We start from the raw sequence: 18,809 nt of genomic DNA, 5'->3' as shown, positions 1-18,809 counted from the left end.
GTCTATCAATTCAACCATTTGAAATGGATAACCATTCAATCAAGAAAAGCAGATTTTTATAAAAAATGTAGCAGCTACAAATTAGGTAGACCTACTTGTTTTTTACACTACCTACCCATTTGGTACATATTTATTGAGATAATTGATTACAATGTGTGTTGGTGATTAACACAGAGAGAGGGCTTTCTTTCATCAACATAATACAATTGCCATTAGGCAGGCTCACTACAACAACTAACATGCCATCTCAGGTGTCAGGATGAACAATTTTATCACACAAAAAGAGGTATTCAAGCAAACTGTCTCTCTCCAACAGTTTCAGATTGCATGTTAGGCCTACTTAAAAGGTCATGGTAGTACACAAGTCATTTGAAAAGTAGTTATTCTACAGGAACATAGTTATACAGTAAGTTATATTACAACCTACCTCTCAAGTAAGCAGCGTGGTCTCTCTCTAATGAAATAGGACATTAATAATCTGTCAGTGGTTAGTTGAATCAGTCTCTTTGCACTGTTCTGTTTGTCTGTACAACAGCTAACCTCCCAGAATCAGAATCTTGTGATGTCACAATGAAGGCCTCATTGCCATGACTACCCACAGAAGCTCTCATGTGTAATCAAATGCTGGAACAATTCACCTTTTTTAACCTATACAGCAGTCATACCTAATATTTACATTGAATCCATGTAACCACAATTTTTATTCAAATGAAATACTCTACCTCATTTCAAATGGTTGACCATTCGTAATACAGGTGTTTTGCCTATTTCAAAGTCAATATGTTTTAGATATCACAACTAGCATCCAGGTTTACTTAGGTTATTTGTTTGATCTCAGTCTACCACTAATGTCAATGTTTCTCATCATCCTCTTCATCATTAATAGAATATTTTGGCTACCTTACTACAGTAAAACAAGTCTTCCATAGACTATGACACCTCAGTAACATAGTTCCAACAAAGAAATGAGGGTTCAAGAAAATATCTCTCTTCAATGGCCTCAGCTATTATCCATATGATCAACAAGGTCAAATGCAGCACTACAATCAAGAAGCATCTCACCCACAAGTTTATCTTGGTCAAGTGACCTGAGCCATTGATGGGTTAAATCAACTAGAGCTGTTGCAGTTGAGGGATCTTTACGGTAGGCATGCAGGTAGAGAAATAAGATGTGCTGGATGTGTAATTATCTAGGACTAAAACATTTGGTTGAAGAGTAGGTGTCCCTGAATTATTGTCTTGTAGTTCAGTAAATTATTAATTAAGGAAATCATTATCAGCTGACAATTGAACATAAGTTTTAGACCTGCCATCAGGGCCCTTTGTTTAAAAACGTGTTTGAAATGTTTCTTATCCTCCAATCTTGTCTTTCCAGTTGATCTAACCAATCAGACTCAAGAGCATCACACATTCCTCCATTCATTCCCCTCTATTATATTCCTCTGTCCTATTCAGTGGTGACTCGTCATTTAGGGCAGGTGGGGCTTAGCCCCACATTTTTAGCAAAAAACTGGCTGTCCTGTTTTGCATGTTATTTTGACATTAATACATGTCACATATCAGTTTGCAAACAATGTACAAATATATATACAGTACCAGTCAAAAGTTTGGACACACCTACTCATTCAAGGTTTTTTTTCTCTTTTTTTATCTACATTGTAAAATCATAGTGAAGACATCAAAACTATGAAATTACACATACGGAATAATGTAGTAAGAAAAAAAGGGTAAAACAAATTAAAATATGTTTTATATTAGAGATTCTTCAAAGTAGCCACCCTTTGCCTTGATAACAGCTTTGCACACTCTTGGCTTTTTCTTAACCAGCTTCATGAGGTAGTCATCTGGAATGCATTTTAATGAACAGGTGTGCGTTGTTAAAAGTTAATTTGAGGAATTTCTTTCCTTAATGCGTTTGAGCCAATCAATTGTGGTGTCACAAGGTAGGGGTGGTATACAGAAGATAGCCCTATTTGGGGAAAAAAGGCAATTTTATGGCAAGTTCAGTTGAATAAAGCAAAGAGAAATGACATTCCATCATTACTTTAAGACATGAAGATCAGCCAATCAGGAAAATGTCAAGAACATCAAGCGCTATGATGGAACTGGCTCTCATGAGGACCGCCACAGGAAATATATTTTGATTTGTTAATTATAGACAAAACGTATCGTTGCTCAACGGCCATTGGACATAAACATTAAGTTGGAAATCGCAAATTCAACAATGAGTGGTTTGGAAGGAATCAGTCGCTAACTGCAAGAATTGCAATGCAGTCATTAGCCTGCTATTCACTGGAGTGGCTGTGTATTCCCAAGTCTAAGATTAAGAGTCTCTTTTCCTAGTTCAAAATTATAAACAATCAACATTGGCCATGCTGTCAGTGAAGCATGATTTGTGCCGCGCTCAAAACAATTGTTAACCCGGAACTGCAAAATCTGACTTTAGTAAGTTCAAGACAAATGGGAACTCGGGAAAAATGATCTACGACTGGGAAAATACATTTTGAACTTTCATCCAGCTCGGAATTGTAAATTCGGAACTCAGGCCTCATTCTAGAGCTACAACCTGAAAATCACTGACGTCATCATGATTCATGCTTTTTTTGTTGTTGAGTTCCCAGTGTTCTTGAATGCACCATGAATCCAGAAAATGCCAGACTTTGATGACAAAGTTTGGTGATTTTGCACACGATGGATAGCCGCGCCACCTTCCTGTTCAAGAGAGCACAGCAAAACAAGGTGAGTCCAAAAATGTCTTGTATGCTGCTACATAAATTAAGTAATATGGCAGGGAGATATATATACCGTAGCTAAGAAAGTAAGCTGTTAGTAGCCCATGTGCCTCACCGAATGAATTAACTATTTCGCTGCCAGACAAGGCTTTGCTGATAGCCAGGAATAGCAGTGGTAAGGTGTTGGGACTGCTGTTGGGACTCTGCTGTTGGGACAGCTTTATGTAGGCTCAAACAGTTTGTGGGCACCGTTATTCACCCTTATAGTGCAATTAATGTATTGTTTAGTGTTGTGTTGTGGCTTTGTTGGCATGCATCCAACATTGTTTTTTCTTTGCCCCACCAAGATTTACAAGCTAAAATCGCCACTGATCATATTCCCTCAATCATATCCCCCTCTATCATATTCCCTCTATCATATTCCCCTCTATCATATTCCCTCTATCATATTCCCTCTATCATATTCCCCTCTATCATATTCCTCTGTATCATATTCCTCTCTATCATATTCCCCTCTATCATATTCCCTCTATCATATTCCCCTCTATCATATTCCTCTCTATCATATTCCCTCTATCATATTCCCCTCTATCATATTCCCCTCTATCATATTCCCCTCTATCATATTCCTGTCACATCTGTCGGAAGGTTTGGATCAAGCCGCAGCGTGTAAACTGCTCAACTTCTTTTATTAACGTGAATACTTAACCAAAATAAACAATACGACAAAACAGTTCCGTAAGGTTCACAAACTATACGAAAAACAACCACCCACAAACCCAAAGGAAAAAACAGGCTGCCTAAGTATGGCTTCCAATCAGAGACAACGAAAGACACCAGCCTCTGATTGGAAACCATACTCGGCCACACATAGAAAATGAAAACTAGAACAAATCCCAATGAAACAAACCAAACCCAAAACACACAAAAACAACATCCCCTGCCACGCCCGGACCATACTACAATGACAAATGACCCCTTTACTGGTCAGGACGTGACAATTCCCCTCTATTATATTCCCTCTATCATATTCCCCTCTATCATATTCCCCTCTATCATATTCCCCTCTATCATATTCCCCTCTATCATATTCCCCTCTATCATATTCCCCTCTATCATATTCCTCTCTATCATATTCCCCTCTATCATATTCCTCTCTATCATATTCTCTCTGTTATAATCTCTCTATCATATTTCCTATATATCACATTTCCCTATTTCATATTTCCCTCTGTCATATTCCCCTCTATCATTTTCCTCTCTATTATATTATCTCTATCATATTCCCTCTACCGTATATCTCCATATTATTTTCCCCTCTGTCATATTCTCTTCAATCACATTCCTCTTGATCATAATCCTCTTTCATTTTTCTCTCTATTGTATTCCTCTCTGCTACAAGACCATGGTGCTTGCCTACGGAGCTGTGAGGGGAACAGCACCTCCGTACCTTCAGGCTCTGATCAGGCCCTACACCCAAACAAGGGCACTGCGTTCATCCACCTCTGGCCTGCTGCCCCCCCTACCTCTGCGGAAGCACAGTTCCCGCTCAGCCCAGTCAAAACTGTTCGCTGCTCTGGCACGCCAATGGTGGAACAAGCTCCCCCCCCCCAAAAAAAGATATAGATGTACTATTGTAAAGTGGTTGTTCCACTGGATATCTTAAGGTGAATGCACCAATTTGTAAGTCGCTCTGGATAAGAGCGTCTGCTAAATGACGTAAATGTAATTCTAAATATTCCTCTCTATCATATTCCCACTGTTATAATCTGTCTATCATATTCCCTATATATCACATTCCCCTCTTTCTTAATCCTCTATATCATATTCCCCTCTATCATATTCCTCTCTATCATATTCCCCTCTATCATATTCCTCTCTATCATATTCCTCTCTATCATATTCCCTCTTTAATTTCTCAATCTATCATATTCCCTCTTTAATTTCTCAATCTATCATATTCCTCTCTGTCATATTCCTCTGTATCATATTCCTCTCTATCATATTCCCTCTATCATATTCCCCTCTATCATATTCCCCTCTATCATATTCCCCTCTATCATATTCCTGTCTATCATATTCCCCTCTATCATATTCCTCTGTATCATATTCCTCTCTATCATATTCCCCTTCATCAGATTCCCCTCTATCATATTCCTCTCTGTCATATTCCTCTCTATCATATTCCCCTTCATCAGATTCCCCTCTATCATATTCCTCTCTATCATATTCCCTCTATCATATTCCTCTGTATCATATTCCTCTCTATCATATTCCTCTCTATCATATTCCTCTCTATCATATTCCTCTGTATCATATTCCTCTCTATCATATTCCTCTCTATCATATTCCCTCTATCATATTCCCCTCTATCATATTCCCCTCTATCATATTCCTGTCTATCATATTTCCCTCTATCATATTCCTCTCTATCATATTCCCCTTCATCAGATTCCCCTCTATCATATTCCTCTCTATCATATTCCTCTCTATCATATTCCCCTCTATCATATTCCTCTCTGTCATATTCCTCTCTATCATATTCCCCTTCATCAGATTCCCCTCTATCATATTCCTCTCTATCATATTCCTCTCTATCATATTCCCTCTATCATATTCCTCTCTATCATATTCCTCTCTATCATATTCCTCTCTATCATATTCCCCTCTATCATATTCCTCTCTATCATATTCCTCTCTATCATATTCCCTCTATCATATTCCTCTCTATCATATTCCTCTCTATCATATTCCTCTCTATCATATTCCCTCTATCATATTCCTCTCTATCATATTCCTCTGTATCATATTCCTCTGTATCATATTCCTCTCTACCCTCCATCCACTCCCCCTCCCGTTCTGTCCTCCTCATCTCAGCACAGCTCCGCTCCATCGGGTAGATTTGGAATTCAACATTATAACATTGCAACACTCCCCAGATGTGTGAAAAGTAAACATTGTGTGTTTATACTGTGTTATACAGTATGCCTTGACAAAAATCAAACAGAGAGTAAACTTTATTTATTTAGTTTTTTTATTCTTTTTTCAATGCACGCAAAAATACAGTATCCCTCCCTGCTCTCTCTCTCTATTACCCAGTCTACTCATCCATCTTCAAGCTTTCATCCCTTCCCTGCTCTTCTATCACCCTCTCAGTTCCACCTCCAACTGGCTCCCTCTTTTTCTTCTTCTCCAGTCTCTTCCTCTCCTCTTTCCTCATCTTTTCTCTCTTCTTCTCCTCCTTTCTTGAATCTTTCTCTCCATCTCCAGGAACTCAGCTTGAGCTTTCTCTCTCTTTTTCAGCTCCTCAGAACACTTCTTCTCTTTCTTAATCCTGTCTTTCATCATGTCATTATGTATCTTCATCAGCCCCTCTAACCTCTTTTTCTCTGCCTTTTCCTCCTCTTTTCTTTCCTTCTCTCTCTTTTTCTGTTCTAACTTCTCCCTCTTTTTCTCAGACTTCATTACTTTCTTCTGCTCTTTCTCTCTCTCATTCATCTCTTTCTTCTCCCTCTTTTTTTGCTCCTCCTCCTTGTTTTTCATCTCATTTCTCTCTTTCTCATCATCTTTCAACTTCTTATTCAGTTTCTTACTTTCCTCCTTTTCCTCCATCTTCAAAAACGGGATTTTCTGCATGCGGTTCCTGACCAGAAAGCCCACTCTTCCCAGGATGGTCTCTGCTCTCTCTGATGAAACCATCCCATTGGAGCTCTTGGAATGGGCACAGTCCGCCTCACACTTCAATCCCTCCCTCGGTCTCACCTCCTCCTTGACGCTCCTCTCTTCACTCTCAATGTCAATGCCGATCCAATAATCCTGACAGGAAGACATTGATTCTAGATGTAATATTGTTCCAATGTGGCACATTCAATACACATTTGAGTGATCAACATACAATGATGGCCTCATGGGGCACACAATTTGGAGGACAGTAATTAAGGTCATTTGTTTTTTTGTATCCCCATTATATCTTACAATACCCATACATGTTAACTCTAGTGAGGGGTGATGTTTCATACTAAGAGCAAAGAGCAGCAAGTTTGGGTCAATTCCAGTCAATTCAAGAAGAACTCTAAAATTCCAATTCTCTTCAATGTTTTGAATTGAAATGGAACTGACCCCCAACCCTGTAAAGTAGTAGTGTAAAATAGGACACCTACCTTTGTCTCTTCCAGGGTCCAGGTCCTGGGTTCATCATTGTGGGTTGCCAGAGTTAAGTTAGCATCTGTGTCCATTTGGTGAGCGTGAGGGCAGAGACACACCTCCTTAGTAGTGTCCCTCCCTTTCTGATCTGGCTCGTTGTGGTCTTTGTGATGGATGCATGCCAGGCTTGGAGGAAGTGCTAGGACAGGGTTTGTATCACCTGTCAGTTCCTCTCTCTTGACAGTGGATGCAACTGCACTTGCCTCTGTGTCAACTAAGCGCTCTGTGTTGTCCTCAACTGTCTCCCATAGCTGTTTGTGGTCAATGCTGTGGGTACAGGGCAGCCTTAGAGGCAGTGCTGCGGGTGCAGGAGGACTTTTACCAGCAAAAAACTCCTCTCGAAGGACACTGGACACGGAAGCGGCTGCTTCACTGGCAACTGGACACTTACTGGTGCCCTCTACTGCCTCCTCTGGCAGTTTGTAGTCATTGTCAAAGACAAGTGGCAGACTTGAAGGCAGCACTGAGGGAAGACGTGTAGCTGCTGATGGATTCTCTCTATTAGCAACTGATGCCTCTGTGGCGACTGAGCACTCAGTGGCGCCCTCTAACGTCTCCTCTGGCTGCTTATGGTCATTGTCCAAAATGTGTGACAAGCTTGGAGGCAGCCTTGGAGCAGGGCTTTTAACACCCAACAGGTCTTCTCCCTGGACAATGGATGTGCCTACAGTGATCTCTGTGGCAAGGGAGGACTCGGTGGCATCCTCTTTTTTCTCCTTGGTCAGTTTGTGGTCAGAGTCACGGATACATGGCGAGCTTGGAGGCAGTGCTCCAGGGTCAGGAGGGCTTTGATCAGCTGCCATGTCCTCCTTTAGGTGAGTGGACACATCATTGTTTGTTCCACTGGCAACTGGACACTTGTTGGTTCCCTCTACTGCCGACCCCGGCAGTTTGTAGTCAATGTCAAAGACACGTGACAGACTTGGAGGCAGCATTGGGACAGGGCATTTAGATGCTGATCTGCCCACTCCATCAACAGTAGCTGTACCTGAAGTGTTCTCTGTAGCACCTGAGACCTCATAGGCATCCTCTACTGTCTGCTCTGGTGGCATGAAGTCACCGTCAAAGACTGATGGCAGGCATGGAGTCAGCACTGAAAGAAGACCTTTAGCTGCCCATCGGTTCTCTCTCTTGACAGTGGCTGTGCCTGCAGTAGCCTCTTTGGCAACTTGGCACTCTGTGGCTAAAACAGCAGGCTGGGAGGTTTCCGGGACATTGAATGAATTGCCAATGAACCGCTGAGCCAGTGGTGGGAGGGAGAAAGGATAGAATCTGTCCACTTCCTTGATATTAGATTTTGCCACTGGAGCAACTGAGACCTCAGTGGTTCCCTCTACTGTCTGCTGTGGTGGCATGGAGTCATCGTTAAAGAAGTGTGGCAGGTATCGATGCAGCATTGAGGAAAGATGTGTATCTGTCGATAAGTCCTCTCTTTTACCAGTACGTACATCTGCAGTGGCCTCTGTGGCAACTGGGCACTCAGCAGAGACAAAGTATGAAAATACAATGAACCGCTGTGCCTCCTGAGCGCGTATGGCCAATTGAGAGGGGGGATGTAACATGGTTGGTATAGGCCTCCGATCGGTGAAAGCCAGTGGTGGGAGGGAGTCAATACAGGGAGCCATGAACTCAGTGAGTGGACGGTTGGTCACATCTCTCACATTCTGCGGGAGAAAAGAAACAGACATGTTGAAAGTGATCACATTCAGTACATAGATACTTTATGAGTCAATGCTATTTACTTATACATCACATATACAGTGCCTTCGGAAAGTATTCAGACACCTTCACTTTTCCCACATTTTGTTACCTTACAGCCTTATTCTAAAATTGATTAAATCGTTTTTTCCCCTCATCAATGTACACACAATACCCCATAATGACAAAGCAAAAACAGAATCGTTCCAAATTCATCACACTTTTTTTTTAAATATCATATTTACATAAGTATTCAGACCCTTCACTCAGTACTTTGTTGAAGCACCTTTGGCAGCGATTACAGCAGACAATATTTTTGGGTATCACTCTACAAACTTTTGCTTCGGGAATTCTCCCTTTCTTCTCTAAAGATCCTCTCAAGCTAAGTTAGGTTGGATGGGGACTGATCCTCTCAAGCTAAGTTAGGTCGGATAGCTGCTGCACAGCTATATTCAGGTCTCTCCAGAAATGTTCGATCCGGTTCAAGTCCAGACTCTGGCTGGGCCACTCAAGGACATTCAGAGACTTGTCCTGAAGCCACTCCGGCATTGTCTTGGCTTTGTACTTAGGGTCATTGTTTTATTGGAAGGTGACCCTTCGCCCCAGTCTGAGGTCCTGAGCATTCTGGAGCAGGTTTTCATCAAGGATCTCTCTGTACTTTGCTCTGTTCTTCTTTGCCTCGATCCTGACTAGTCTCCCATTCCCTGCCGCTGAAAAACATCCCCACAGCATGATGCTGGCACCACCATGCCTCACCGTAGGGATGGTGGCAGATTTCCTCCAGACGTAAAGCTTGGCATTCAGGCCAAAGAGTTCAATATTGGTTACATCAGACTAGAGAATCTTGTTTCTCATGGTCTATGAGTGTTTAGGTGCCTTTTGGCAAACTCCAAGCGGACTGTCATGAGGAGTGGCTTCCATCTGGCTACTCTACCTTAAAGGCCTGATTGGTGGAGTGCTGCAGAGATGGTTGTCCTTCTGGAAGGTTCTCCCGTCTCCGCAGAGGAACTCTAGAGCTCTGTCAGAGTCACCATTGGGCTCTGGTCACCTCCCTGACCAAGGCCCTTCTCCCCCGATTGCTCAGCTTGGCCAGCTCTAGGAAGAGTCTTGGTGGTTCCAAACTTCTTCCATTTAAGAATGATGGAGGCCACTGTGTTGTTGGGGACCTTCAGTGTTGAAGAGAGTTTTTGGTACCCTTCCCCAGATCTGTGCATCGACACAATCCTGTCTCAGAGCTCTACAGACAATTCCTTCGACCTCATGGCTTGGTTTTTGCTCTGACATGCACTTTCTGCTGTGGGACCTTATATAGACAGGTGTGTGCCTTTCCAAATCATGTTCAATCAGTTGAATTTACAACTGGTGGATTCCAATCACATTGCAGAAACATCTCAAGGATGATCAGTGGAAACAGGATGAACATGAGCTCAATTTCCAGTCTCATAAGTCCAGTCTCATAAGTCTAAATACTTATGTAAAACAGGTATTTCAACATTTCTACAAACCGGTTTTCGCTTTGTCAATATGGGGTATTGTTTGTAGATTGCTGAGAATTTGCATTTATTTCATCAATTTTAAAATAAGGCTGTACGTAACAAAAGGTGGAAAAAGTCAAGGTGTTCGAATACTTTCCGAAGGCTCTGTATATATCTAGTGTCCTCTCAGATGCTCTGCACCAGTCTGTACCAACCCTGGGTCTTCTAGCCAATGGGTCAACTAAGTGTAAAAATACATGCACCACACCCAGCATAACATTTGACATTTTAGACATTTAGCAGATGCTTTTATCCAGAACAACTTACAGTTAGTGCATTCAACTTAAGGTAACTAGGTGTGACAACCACATAATCCTGATATGAAGGTCTACGAGAGATCGCTTGGTCTAGTTTATAAAACATTTTTAAAGACAAGACAACCATAAGAACTGAGGACTATGTACATAACAATACTCAAACAGAGAGACAGACATGATACAACACAAGAAAAGATATCGGACAAAATATTGTTAGCTTACATTCCATGGCATATCGCACATTTTGCCCGTATATTGACATATATTTGATTCAATCAATATTATTCAATAGAACTCTAGTCGACTTCGTCAAAGTTGGTCTTGTTACCTCCTCAATCAGGCTTGGCATTTTCCTCGTCTCAAACCAAATCCTCTTCATTTCCTTCTCCTGCTCCCTCTGGATCTTCCACACCAGAGCCAACCTGACTCCCAGCTCCATCACGTAGTCTGTCTGGATCGTCCTTTCCTTCAACTGACACTCAGCCCTCCTCTGTGTCAGCGTTGAACCCTCCATGTCTTCCTCCTAGCTAACAATAACTCTGGAAAATACATAACGTTGTAGTAAGTGGAGTGTTGCTCACCAAAGAATAATGCATCTCTTACAATATGCACACATTTTCTTCCCGTTTACTTACAATGAAGCAAGTGACAATCCTGATCCAGAGATGATTACGCAATAGGCCTATCTGATTTACTAGTAAAAAGTTGGCTACTGGAAAAGTGACCAAGTTCAAATGAATCGATTTTGTCTGTTCCTATCATTATGTGCACAATATCCTTTATGACATCATCATTGTGATGCAAGGTGTTGCCATTGGAGATGACAAAGCACGACACAGACTTTAAAAAGCAAACTTCAGGCTCTCTCTGTACCTTACTATTGAGCCTTATTCACCCCCTCATGTGTCGCCACTCCACATTGGGCCTGGTTCTCACAAACCACACTAATCACTTATATCATATCATTCAAAACGTTTTTTGGGGTTGGAAAATGACTCTATCCATGCAGGACCTAACTTATACAGTTTCATCTATTTTAAACATTCCAGTCTTCTCTTTGAGTGCCTCTGAGTGTACCTCAATTAACGAGGTCTATCAATTCAACCATTTGAAATGGATAACCATTCAATCAAGAAAAGCAGATTTTTATAAAAAATGTAGCAGCTACAAATTAGGTAGACCTACTTGTTTTTTACACTACCTACCCATTTGGTACATATTTATTGAGATAATTGATTACAATGTGTGTTGGTGATTAACACAGAGAGAGGGCTTTCTTTCATCAACATAATACAATTGCCATTAGGCAGGCTCACTACAACAACTAACATGCCATCTCAGGTGTCAGGATGAACAATTTTATCACACAAAAAGAGGTATTCAAGCAAACTGTCTCTCTCCAACAGTTTCAGATTGCATGTTAGGCCTACTTAAAAGGTCATGGTAGTACACAAGTCATTTGAAAAGTAGTTATTCTACAGGAACATAGTTATACAGTAAGTTATATTACAACCTACCTCTCAAGTAAGCAGCGTGGTCTCTCTCTAATGAAATAGGACATTAATAATCTGTCAGTGGTTAGTTGAATCAGTCTCTTTGCACTGTTCTGTTTGTCTGTACAACAGCTAACCTCCCAGAATCAGAATCTTGTGATGTCACAATGAAGGCCTCATTGCCATGACTACCCACAGAAGCTCTCATGTGTAATCAAATGCTGGAACAATTCACCTTTTTTAACCTATACAGCAGTCATACCTAATATTTACATTGAATCCATGTAACCACAATTTTTATTCAAATGAAATACTCTACCTCATTTCAAATGGTTGACCATTCGTAATACAGGTGTTTTGCCTATTTCAAAGTCAATATGTTTTAGATATCACAACTAGCATCCAGGTTTACTTAGGTTATTTGTTTGATCTCAGCCTACCACTAATGTCAATGTTTCTCATCATCCTCTTCATCATTAATATAATATTTAGGCTACCTTACTACAGTAAAACAAGTCTTCCATAGACTATGACACCTCAGTAACATAGTTCCAACAAAGAAATGAGGGTTCAAGAAAATATCTCTCTTCAATGGCCTCAGCTATTATCCATATGATCAGCAAGGTCAAATGCAGCACTACAATCAAGAAACAGCTCACCCACAAGTTTATCTTGGTCAAGTGACCTGAGCCATTGATGGGTTAAATCAACTAGAGCTGTTGCAGTTGAGGGATCTTTACGGTAGGCATGCTGCTAGAGAAATAAGATGTGCTGGATGTGTAATTATCTAGGACTAAAACATTTGGTTGAAGAGTAGGTGTCCCTGAATTCTTGTATTGTAGTTCAATAAATTATTCATTAAGGAAATCAATATCAGCTGACAATTGAACAGAAGTTTTAGACCTGCCGACAGGGCCCTTTGTTTAAAAACGTGTTTGAAATGTTTCTTATCCATGTCTTTCCAGTTAATCTAACCAATCAGACTCAAGAGCATCACACATTCCTCCATTCATTCCAGAGACTGACTTGCCTAGTTAAATAAAGGTTAAATAAATCATATTTCTCTCTCATATTCCCGTCTATCATATTCCTCTCTATCATATTCCCCTCTTTCCTATTCCCCTCTTTCATATTCCACTTTATTTATACAGGGAATCCCAATTGAGACCAGGGTCTCATTTGTAATGGTGCCCTGTGTTACAGCAAAGAACAATCAAACAGCTTAAACAGATATAATTACATACAGAGCAGAAAATATATACAGAGCAAATCTATTAGATTGCAAACATACATTTCACAATGAACAGTTGATCTGAGCCCCGTTTTGCACTGTTTCACTATGGCTTTAGTTATCAATCTAGCAAGAGGGCAACATTTTAATAATGTAGTAGTGTTTCAGGGAGTGTCAGTTTAAGAGGTTTTAAATCTTAAAGTGATCTAGTGAAACAAATACTCTCTGTCACATTCCTCTCTCTCAAAATATTCCTCTCTATAATATTTCTCTGTCGTACTCTCCTCTATCATATTCCTCTCCATCATACTCCCCTCTATCATATCCCCCTCTATCATGTTCCTCTCTACCCTCCATCCACTGCCCCTCCCTCCTCCTCTCCCTCAGTGCAGCCCCTTTCCATCCACCAGAGCAGGAAGTCTCTGGGCTCAGTGAGGTCCAGCTCAGACTGAAGAGAGGCCATTTTAACTGTCTTCTCCTTTAGCTGTTCCTCCAGCCTGGAAAGTACCATCTCCTTGTCAACCAGGCAACCTTCCTTTTCCACATCTTTGACTGCCTCCTCTTTAACTCTCAGTTACTCTCTGTTGATCCTCAAAATCAGCCCTGATCTGGGCTTTGAGATGATCTGATGTCTCGTTTGTTTGAGACATTTCTCTTTGCTGCTCATCATATTCCAGCACACTAATGTCATTCTTGAAGTAGTTTAAATCTGAGGCTACCTCTTTTTTCAGATCCTTATGTGCTGCTCTTATAGGTTGGAATGTGTGTCCTCTGTCGTCTCTCCCATCTCTGCAGATCCCAGAGATCAGATTACTGTCCGTCTCACAAGGCAGCTTCAGAGCATCTCCATGTTCACGACATTCATCTTCTCTGCCGTTTCCTCTCTCGGCTGTAGCTCTCTGTCTTTTAGGATCTTCCTCCAGTTTCAGCTGGTAGGCCACGTTCCTGATCAGTCTGTTGATCTGGAAGTTTCTGGCTCTGACCAGAGCCCTGCCCTCTGGACAGAGTTGGTGTCCAGCATTCAGGCTGTCTTGGAGGCATCTCTTGCAGAAGGTGTGCTGACAGCTCAGACACCGGCTCAGTGTAGATCTCTGTCCAGATGGAACAAGACAGGTGCTCTGCCAGGTCAGAGGAAGCTGTGGTCATAATGAAGATGACTGTGCTCGTGCTCAGTGCGTGAGAGAAAAAGAGGCAGGATCAGAATACCCATATTAGCATACTAAATAGTAATGTTTTATAGTATGTGAAATTTAGAAAGTATGCAGCGTTCACATGCTAGTCGGAACTAGGAAACTCTGAAATTTCCGACTTGCTGATTCGTTGAATGCGACACGTATATAACTACAACCAGTAACCAAGTCTGACATTTCCAAGTTTCCTAGTTCTGACTAGCACATGAACGCAGCAGTACTATTCCAAATGCGTCAACTAATGCACGATTGCATTGACTCCGTCATTCGTTTATTTTGGTACAGCACTTCAATTTATCTGATCATCAGCTGTTGTAAAACACGTGAGTCGGAAAAGAAGAATGAATTCTACAGGGGTGGGCAACTCCAGTCCTCCAGGGCCTGATTGATGTCACACTTTTTCTCCACCCCTAGCAAACACAGCTGATTAATCACATTGCATTCTAAACTGGAGATCATGATTAGGTGATTATTGGAGTCAGGTGTGTTAGCTGGGGCTGGGGAAAAACTGTGACACCAATCAGGCCCTCGTGGACTGGAATTGCCCACCCCTGTTACTAGATCAAATGGCGAAATTAGTACATCGCCTAATCTAACTGCCTGTAGCTCAGGACCTGAAGCAAGGATATGCATTTTCTTGATACCTTTTGAAAGGAAACACTTTGAAGTTTGTGGAAATGTGAAATTAATGTAGGAGAATATAACACATTAGATCTGGTAAAAGATAATACAAAGAAAAAAACTACAGTTTTTTTTTGTACCATCATCTTTGAAATGCAAGAGGAAGGCCATAATGAATTATTCTAGCCCAGGTGCAATTTGGCCACTAGATGGCAGCAGTGTATGTGCAAAGTTTTCAACTGATCCAATGAACTATTGCATATTTATTAAAAATGTTGTATCAAGACTGCCCAAATGTGCCTAATTGGTTAATTCATGCAATTTCAAGTTCATAATTGTGCACTCTCCTCAAATAGCATGGTATTCCTTCACTGTAATAGCTACTGTAAATTGGACAGTGCAGATAGATTAACAGGATTTAAGCTTTCTGCCCATATCAGATGTCTATGTCCTAGGATTTTTTGTTTGTTTCTTACAACCTCATGCTAATCACATTAGCCTACGTTAGCGCAACCGTCCCATTGACGGGACACCGATCCTTTAGAGGATTTATTAAGCATGTAGAATGCTAGTATGGGTATTCAGACACGGCTAGGTCTGTCTTGGAAAAGACAAGTATCGTCTTAAAGTACACAGTCAAATTAACATTTGCTTTAAAGCCCTCATTAAGAAAACTGACTGACTTCTTGTAATGGTAGGGGCATGTGACTATCATAAAGCAAGACAGACTAAAGTTCAGTGACATCTTTCAGTGTGGGTGTGGGGAAAAAGCTACAACACAACTGAATACAGGATGGGTTTTATTATCCATACAGTATAAATAGGAAATATCTAATGAACAAATGATTCCAAATAATTCTTTGGATTGGAGATCACTGCTTTAGACTGTTGATATGAATCCACACATTGAGGTCAGCAAGCACTAAATAAGTGTCCAGCATGCTCTAGAGGTTATTACAAGTAACTACACACACCACAACAGCTAACATAGGGTCTCACTCCTGCTCCTCCTTTCCTCCTCATCTCTGTTCTTCCTCTATTCCTCCTCCTCCTCCTCTCCTTTCAGCGGCTCCAGCTGGATAGAGTGACGTCGAGGTGACCTCTCACTGGAGGGAGGGAGAGGGGGAACAAAGGAGGAGGAGGTGGAGAGAAGGAGAGCAGGAATGGAAGAGGAGGTAGAGAGGGGTAGAGGAGGCAGAAAGCCTGGTCTAAATATTGCTTTAAAGGGAAGAGAGAGGGGGGGAGTGGGAGAAAGAGGGGAGGAGGGGGAGGGCAGCTGCGTCCGACACACCATACCTAAACCTGCAACAGGTAGGCCAAGGGGTGGGACCTGTAGGTGAGACTCATAACATGATAGGGGAGGCAGGTGAAGAAGGGGTGGAGCTGGAGTCAAGGATGGGAGGGTGTTCCTACGAGCCCCCTGCCAGCGAGAGGGAGAGCAGGGAGGAAGTCTGTCCACGGAGCACTTCCGGGTCATTGGGTCGCATCCGATGAGATTAGATCCCCCTCTACAATGTAAAGCAGTTTGAGTACTGGGGTGTTCTTTGTATAAATCCAAGGTGGAACCTCCAGGGGCTAGCCTCCTCTCAGGGGACAGTCTGCTCTGGGCTGCCTGGGAAAGGTGCTCCTCTGTGGGAAAGAGGAGAGAACAAGAGGCCCCGGAAGAGATCTCCTTATGGTAGAGATGGACAGATCGACTCTCCTTGTCCTCTCTCACCTCTTCCTCTAGCTCGGCCTTCTCCCTCCTTTCCTTCTTGAAGTCGTGATGAAGAGAACCTTTTTCTCCCTTTCCTCCTTCCTCTCCTCCCTCTTCCTCTACCTTCCTTTCCCTCCTTCCCTCTTGGTAGACCTTGTTAAGTCGAGCCAGATTGTGAATAGCTAGCCATGGTTCAGACCACTGTCGCTGTCTGGGAGGGGGGATACAGGACTGGTCCACTGGACTCAGCTCACATGGGGAGAATCTGCTGCTGCTGCCACTCCCCCTCTTACCTGGGATGAGATAAGAAAGTATGAGACATGTTCCTGAAATGTTTAACACCTTTCTTCCCTCCCTCCCTCCCTCCCTCCAACCTGATCCTCTGAAATTGAACACATTCTCTCCCTCAAGTGAGTTGGGTGAACCCGTCTTGATGATGATGTCAGAGGGTGACATGCAGGTGACAGGTGATGCATCGGGAGACGGCAGAACGTTTAGGTAGCGCCTCGTCACCGGCCCTCCGCTCACACCCATCTCCGTAGTGATGATGATGATGTCACGGCCTTTGGCGCGGCACGCATCCAGCAGCACCTGGGGGTATGTAATAGTCAGTTATAATAATTTCACCACACACACAGTCTTGTATAACAAACCTTTTGGGGGGACACAATTCACTCCCATTCAAAATACTATTTTCCCTAACCCATACCCTTAACCCAAAAATCAAACCCAAAACCTAATTCTAACCTTAACCCCCTAGAAATAGCATTTGACCTTGTGGGGACCAACAAAATGTCCCCATTTGGTCAATTTTTATAGTTAAACAAATCCACACACACACACCCCTCCTCCCTCCTGACCTGTAGTGTAGGCTGGTGCTGTGCGTTGATAGCGTAGACCATAGCTGAAGCTCCAGAGTAGTCCTCCATACTGGGGTCAGCTCCAGCTGAGAGGAGAGTAGAGGCTAGCTGAGCTCCAGCCCTCTCCATACAGGAATACATAAGAGCTGTACGGCCTGACCGGTCCTGGGCATTAGGGTCTGCCTAGGTGGGGAAAGATAGGATGGGGTTAGGATGTAGGTAGGCACACAAACACACAGTGGGCTTTAGGGTCCGCCTGTATAGAATAGAATAGGATAGAATCCCACAAGGACCCACAAGGGAAAATTAAACCTACAGAGCTCTCCTTAAAAGCAGACACAGACCTGGTTGTCTAGTAGGTATCTGAGCAGTTTCAGGGTTCCAGGTCCGGTGGGTTCCCCTCTCAGGGCTTTACACGCAGCCAGGAGAGGAGTCTCTCCTCCTGGGTTTCTCTCGTTGACCTGAGCACCCCCCTCCAGGAGCAGCCTAACGAGGCGAAGCTTCCCCAGCCTCGCTGCTCCAATCAGGGGACTGCCGTCTGGAAAGAGGTCCTGGGGGACCGACATGGTCTGGAGGAGAGGAAAAGGTAGAGAGAGATAGTAAGAAAAAGAGAGTCAGTCAAACAGACAGGCGAAAGACAAATAGTGAGTTAGCATCCAAACGTACCTGGGTTGACTGAGGTCCTGAGTTGATTGTTAAGGTTTCACTCCAGACCAAGTGGAGATCCACACATTACATATTGGCAGCAGACAACTTCAGCAGACTAGACACCGATACACATCCTCTTCTCGCTTTCTCTCCATCTCACTCCGTTGTACCTCTCTCCTGTACGAGGAGCGTGGGTCCTGTCTCAGGTGAAGGGCAGGCGTGGGTAGTGGTTTTCAGCTCTAAATGTCACCTGTTGCTGATTCTCCACACTACAAAGGCTCTGGGAAGGACTGACAGAAGTCAGCTTTGAACGGCCTTCATCTGGCAGACCACCGCCTGAGTTCAAACAGCCCAGAGGGGTGTGTGTGCAGAAATGGCACTCAAAATGTAATTTTATTGGTCACATACCCATATTAGCAATGTTACTGCGGGTGTAGCGAAATTCTTGTCTCACAAAAAAAATATTTAAAAAAATACTGCAAAGTTGCTTAGGAGCTAGAAGCAGAGCTGCCATGTCTGTCGGCGCCATCTTGTCAGAACACAGACCTGTGATAAAAAGACCTGAGGATATGTAGGAATGTTTTGAAGCGCTCTGGTAATGACTTTACTGGCTGTTCTGCCTTTGGATAGGCCTGTAAACACACA

The 18,809-nt window shown here is 42.6% G+C and overlaps 1 protein-coding gene across 1 annotated transcript; it reads right to left on the bottom strand.

Moving 5' to 3' along the window:
* Positions 1-15,743: 15,743 nt before the first annotated feature.
* Positions 15,744-18,289, bottom strand: LOC115179401 (ankyrin repeat domain-containing protein 34B). The gene is made up of 5 exons (XM_029740893.1): positions 18,183-18,289; positions 17,861-18,085; positions 17,517-17,699; positions 17,031-17,247; positions 15,744-16,949 (listed from the first exon to the last, which is right to left on the bottom strand). Exons 2-5 carry the CDS (start codon positions 18,080-18,082, stop codon positions 15,997-15,999), a joined length of 1,575 nt encoding a protein of 524 aa, XP_029596753.1. The 5' UTR covers positions 18,083-18,085; positions 18,183-18,289; the 3' UTR covers positions 15,744-15,996.
* Between the last annotated feature and the right edge of the window lie 520 nt (positions 18,290-18,809).

This window comes from Salmo trutta, chromosome 39 (genome assembly GCF_901001165.1).
Source record: "Salmo trutta chromosome 39, fSalTru1.1, whole genome shotgun sequence".
Taxonomy (NCBI): Eukaryota; Metazoa; Chordata; class Actinopteri; order Salmoniformes; family Salmonidae; genus Salmo; species Salmo trutta.
The sequence above is the reverse complement of the archived record's forward strand: the minus strand, read 5'-3'. Positions and strand labels throughout refer to the sequence as shown.

Bases quoted from the DNA above. Each gene is read 5' to 3' on its own strand.
- LOC115179401 (XM_029740893.1), bottom strand. From the start codon at position 18,082: ATGTCGGTCCCCCAGGACCTCTTTCCAGACGGCAGTCCCCTGATTGGA. The intron at 17,700-17,860 runs GTCTGTGTCTGC...TTCCCCACCTAG, and splicing joins GATACCTACTAGACAACCAG to GCAGACCCTAATGCCCAGGA. The intron at 17,248-17,516 runs GTCAGGAGGGAG...ACATACCCCCAG, and splicing joins AGCACCAGCCTACACTACAG to GTGCTGCTGGATGCGTGCCG.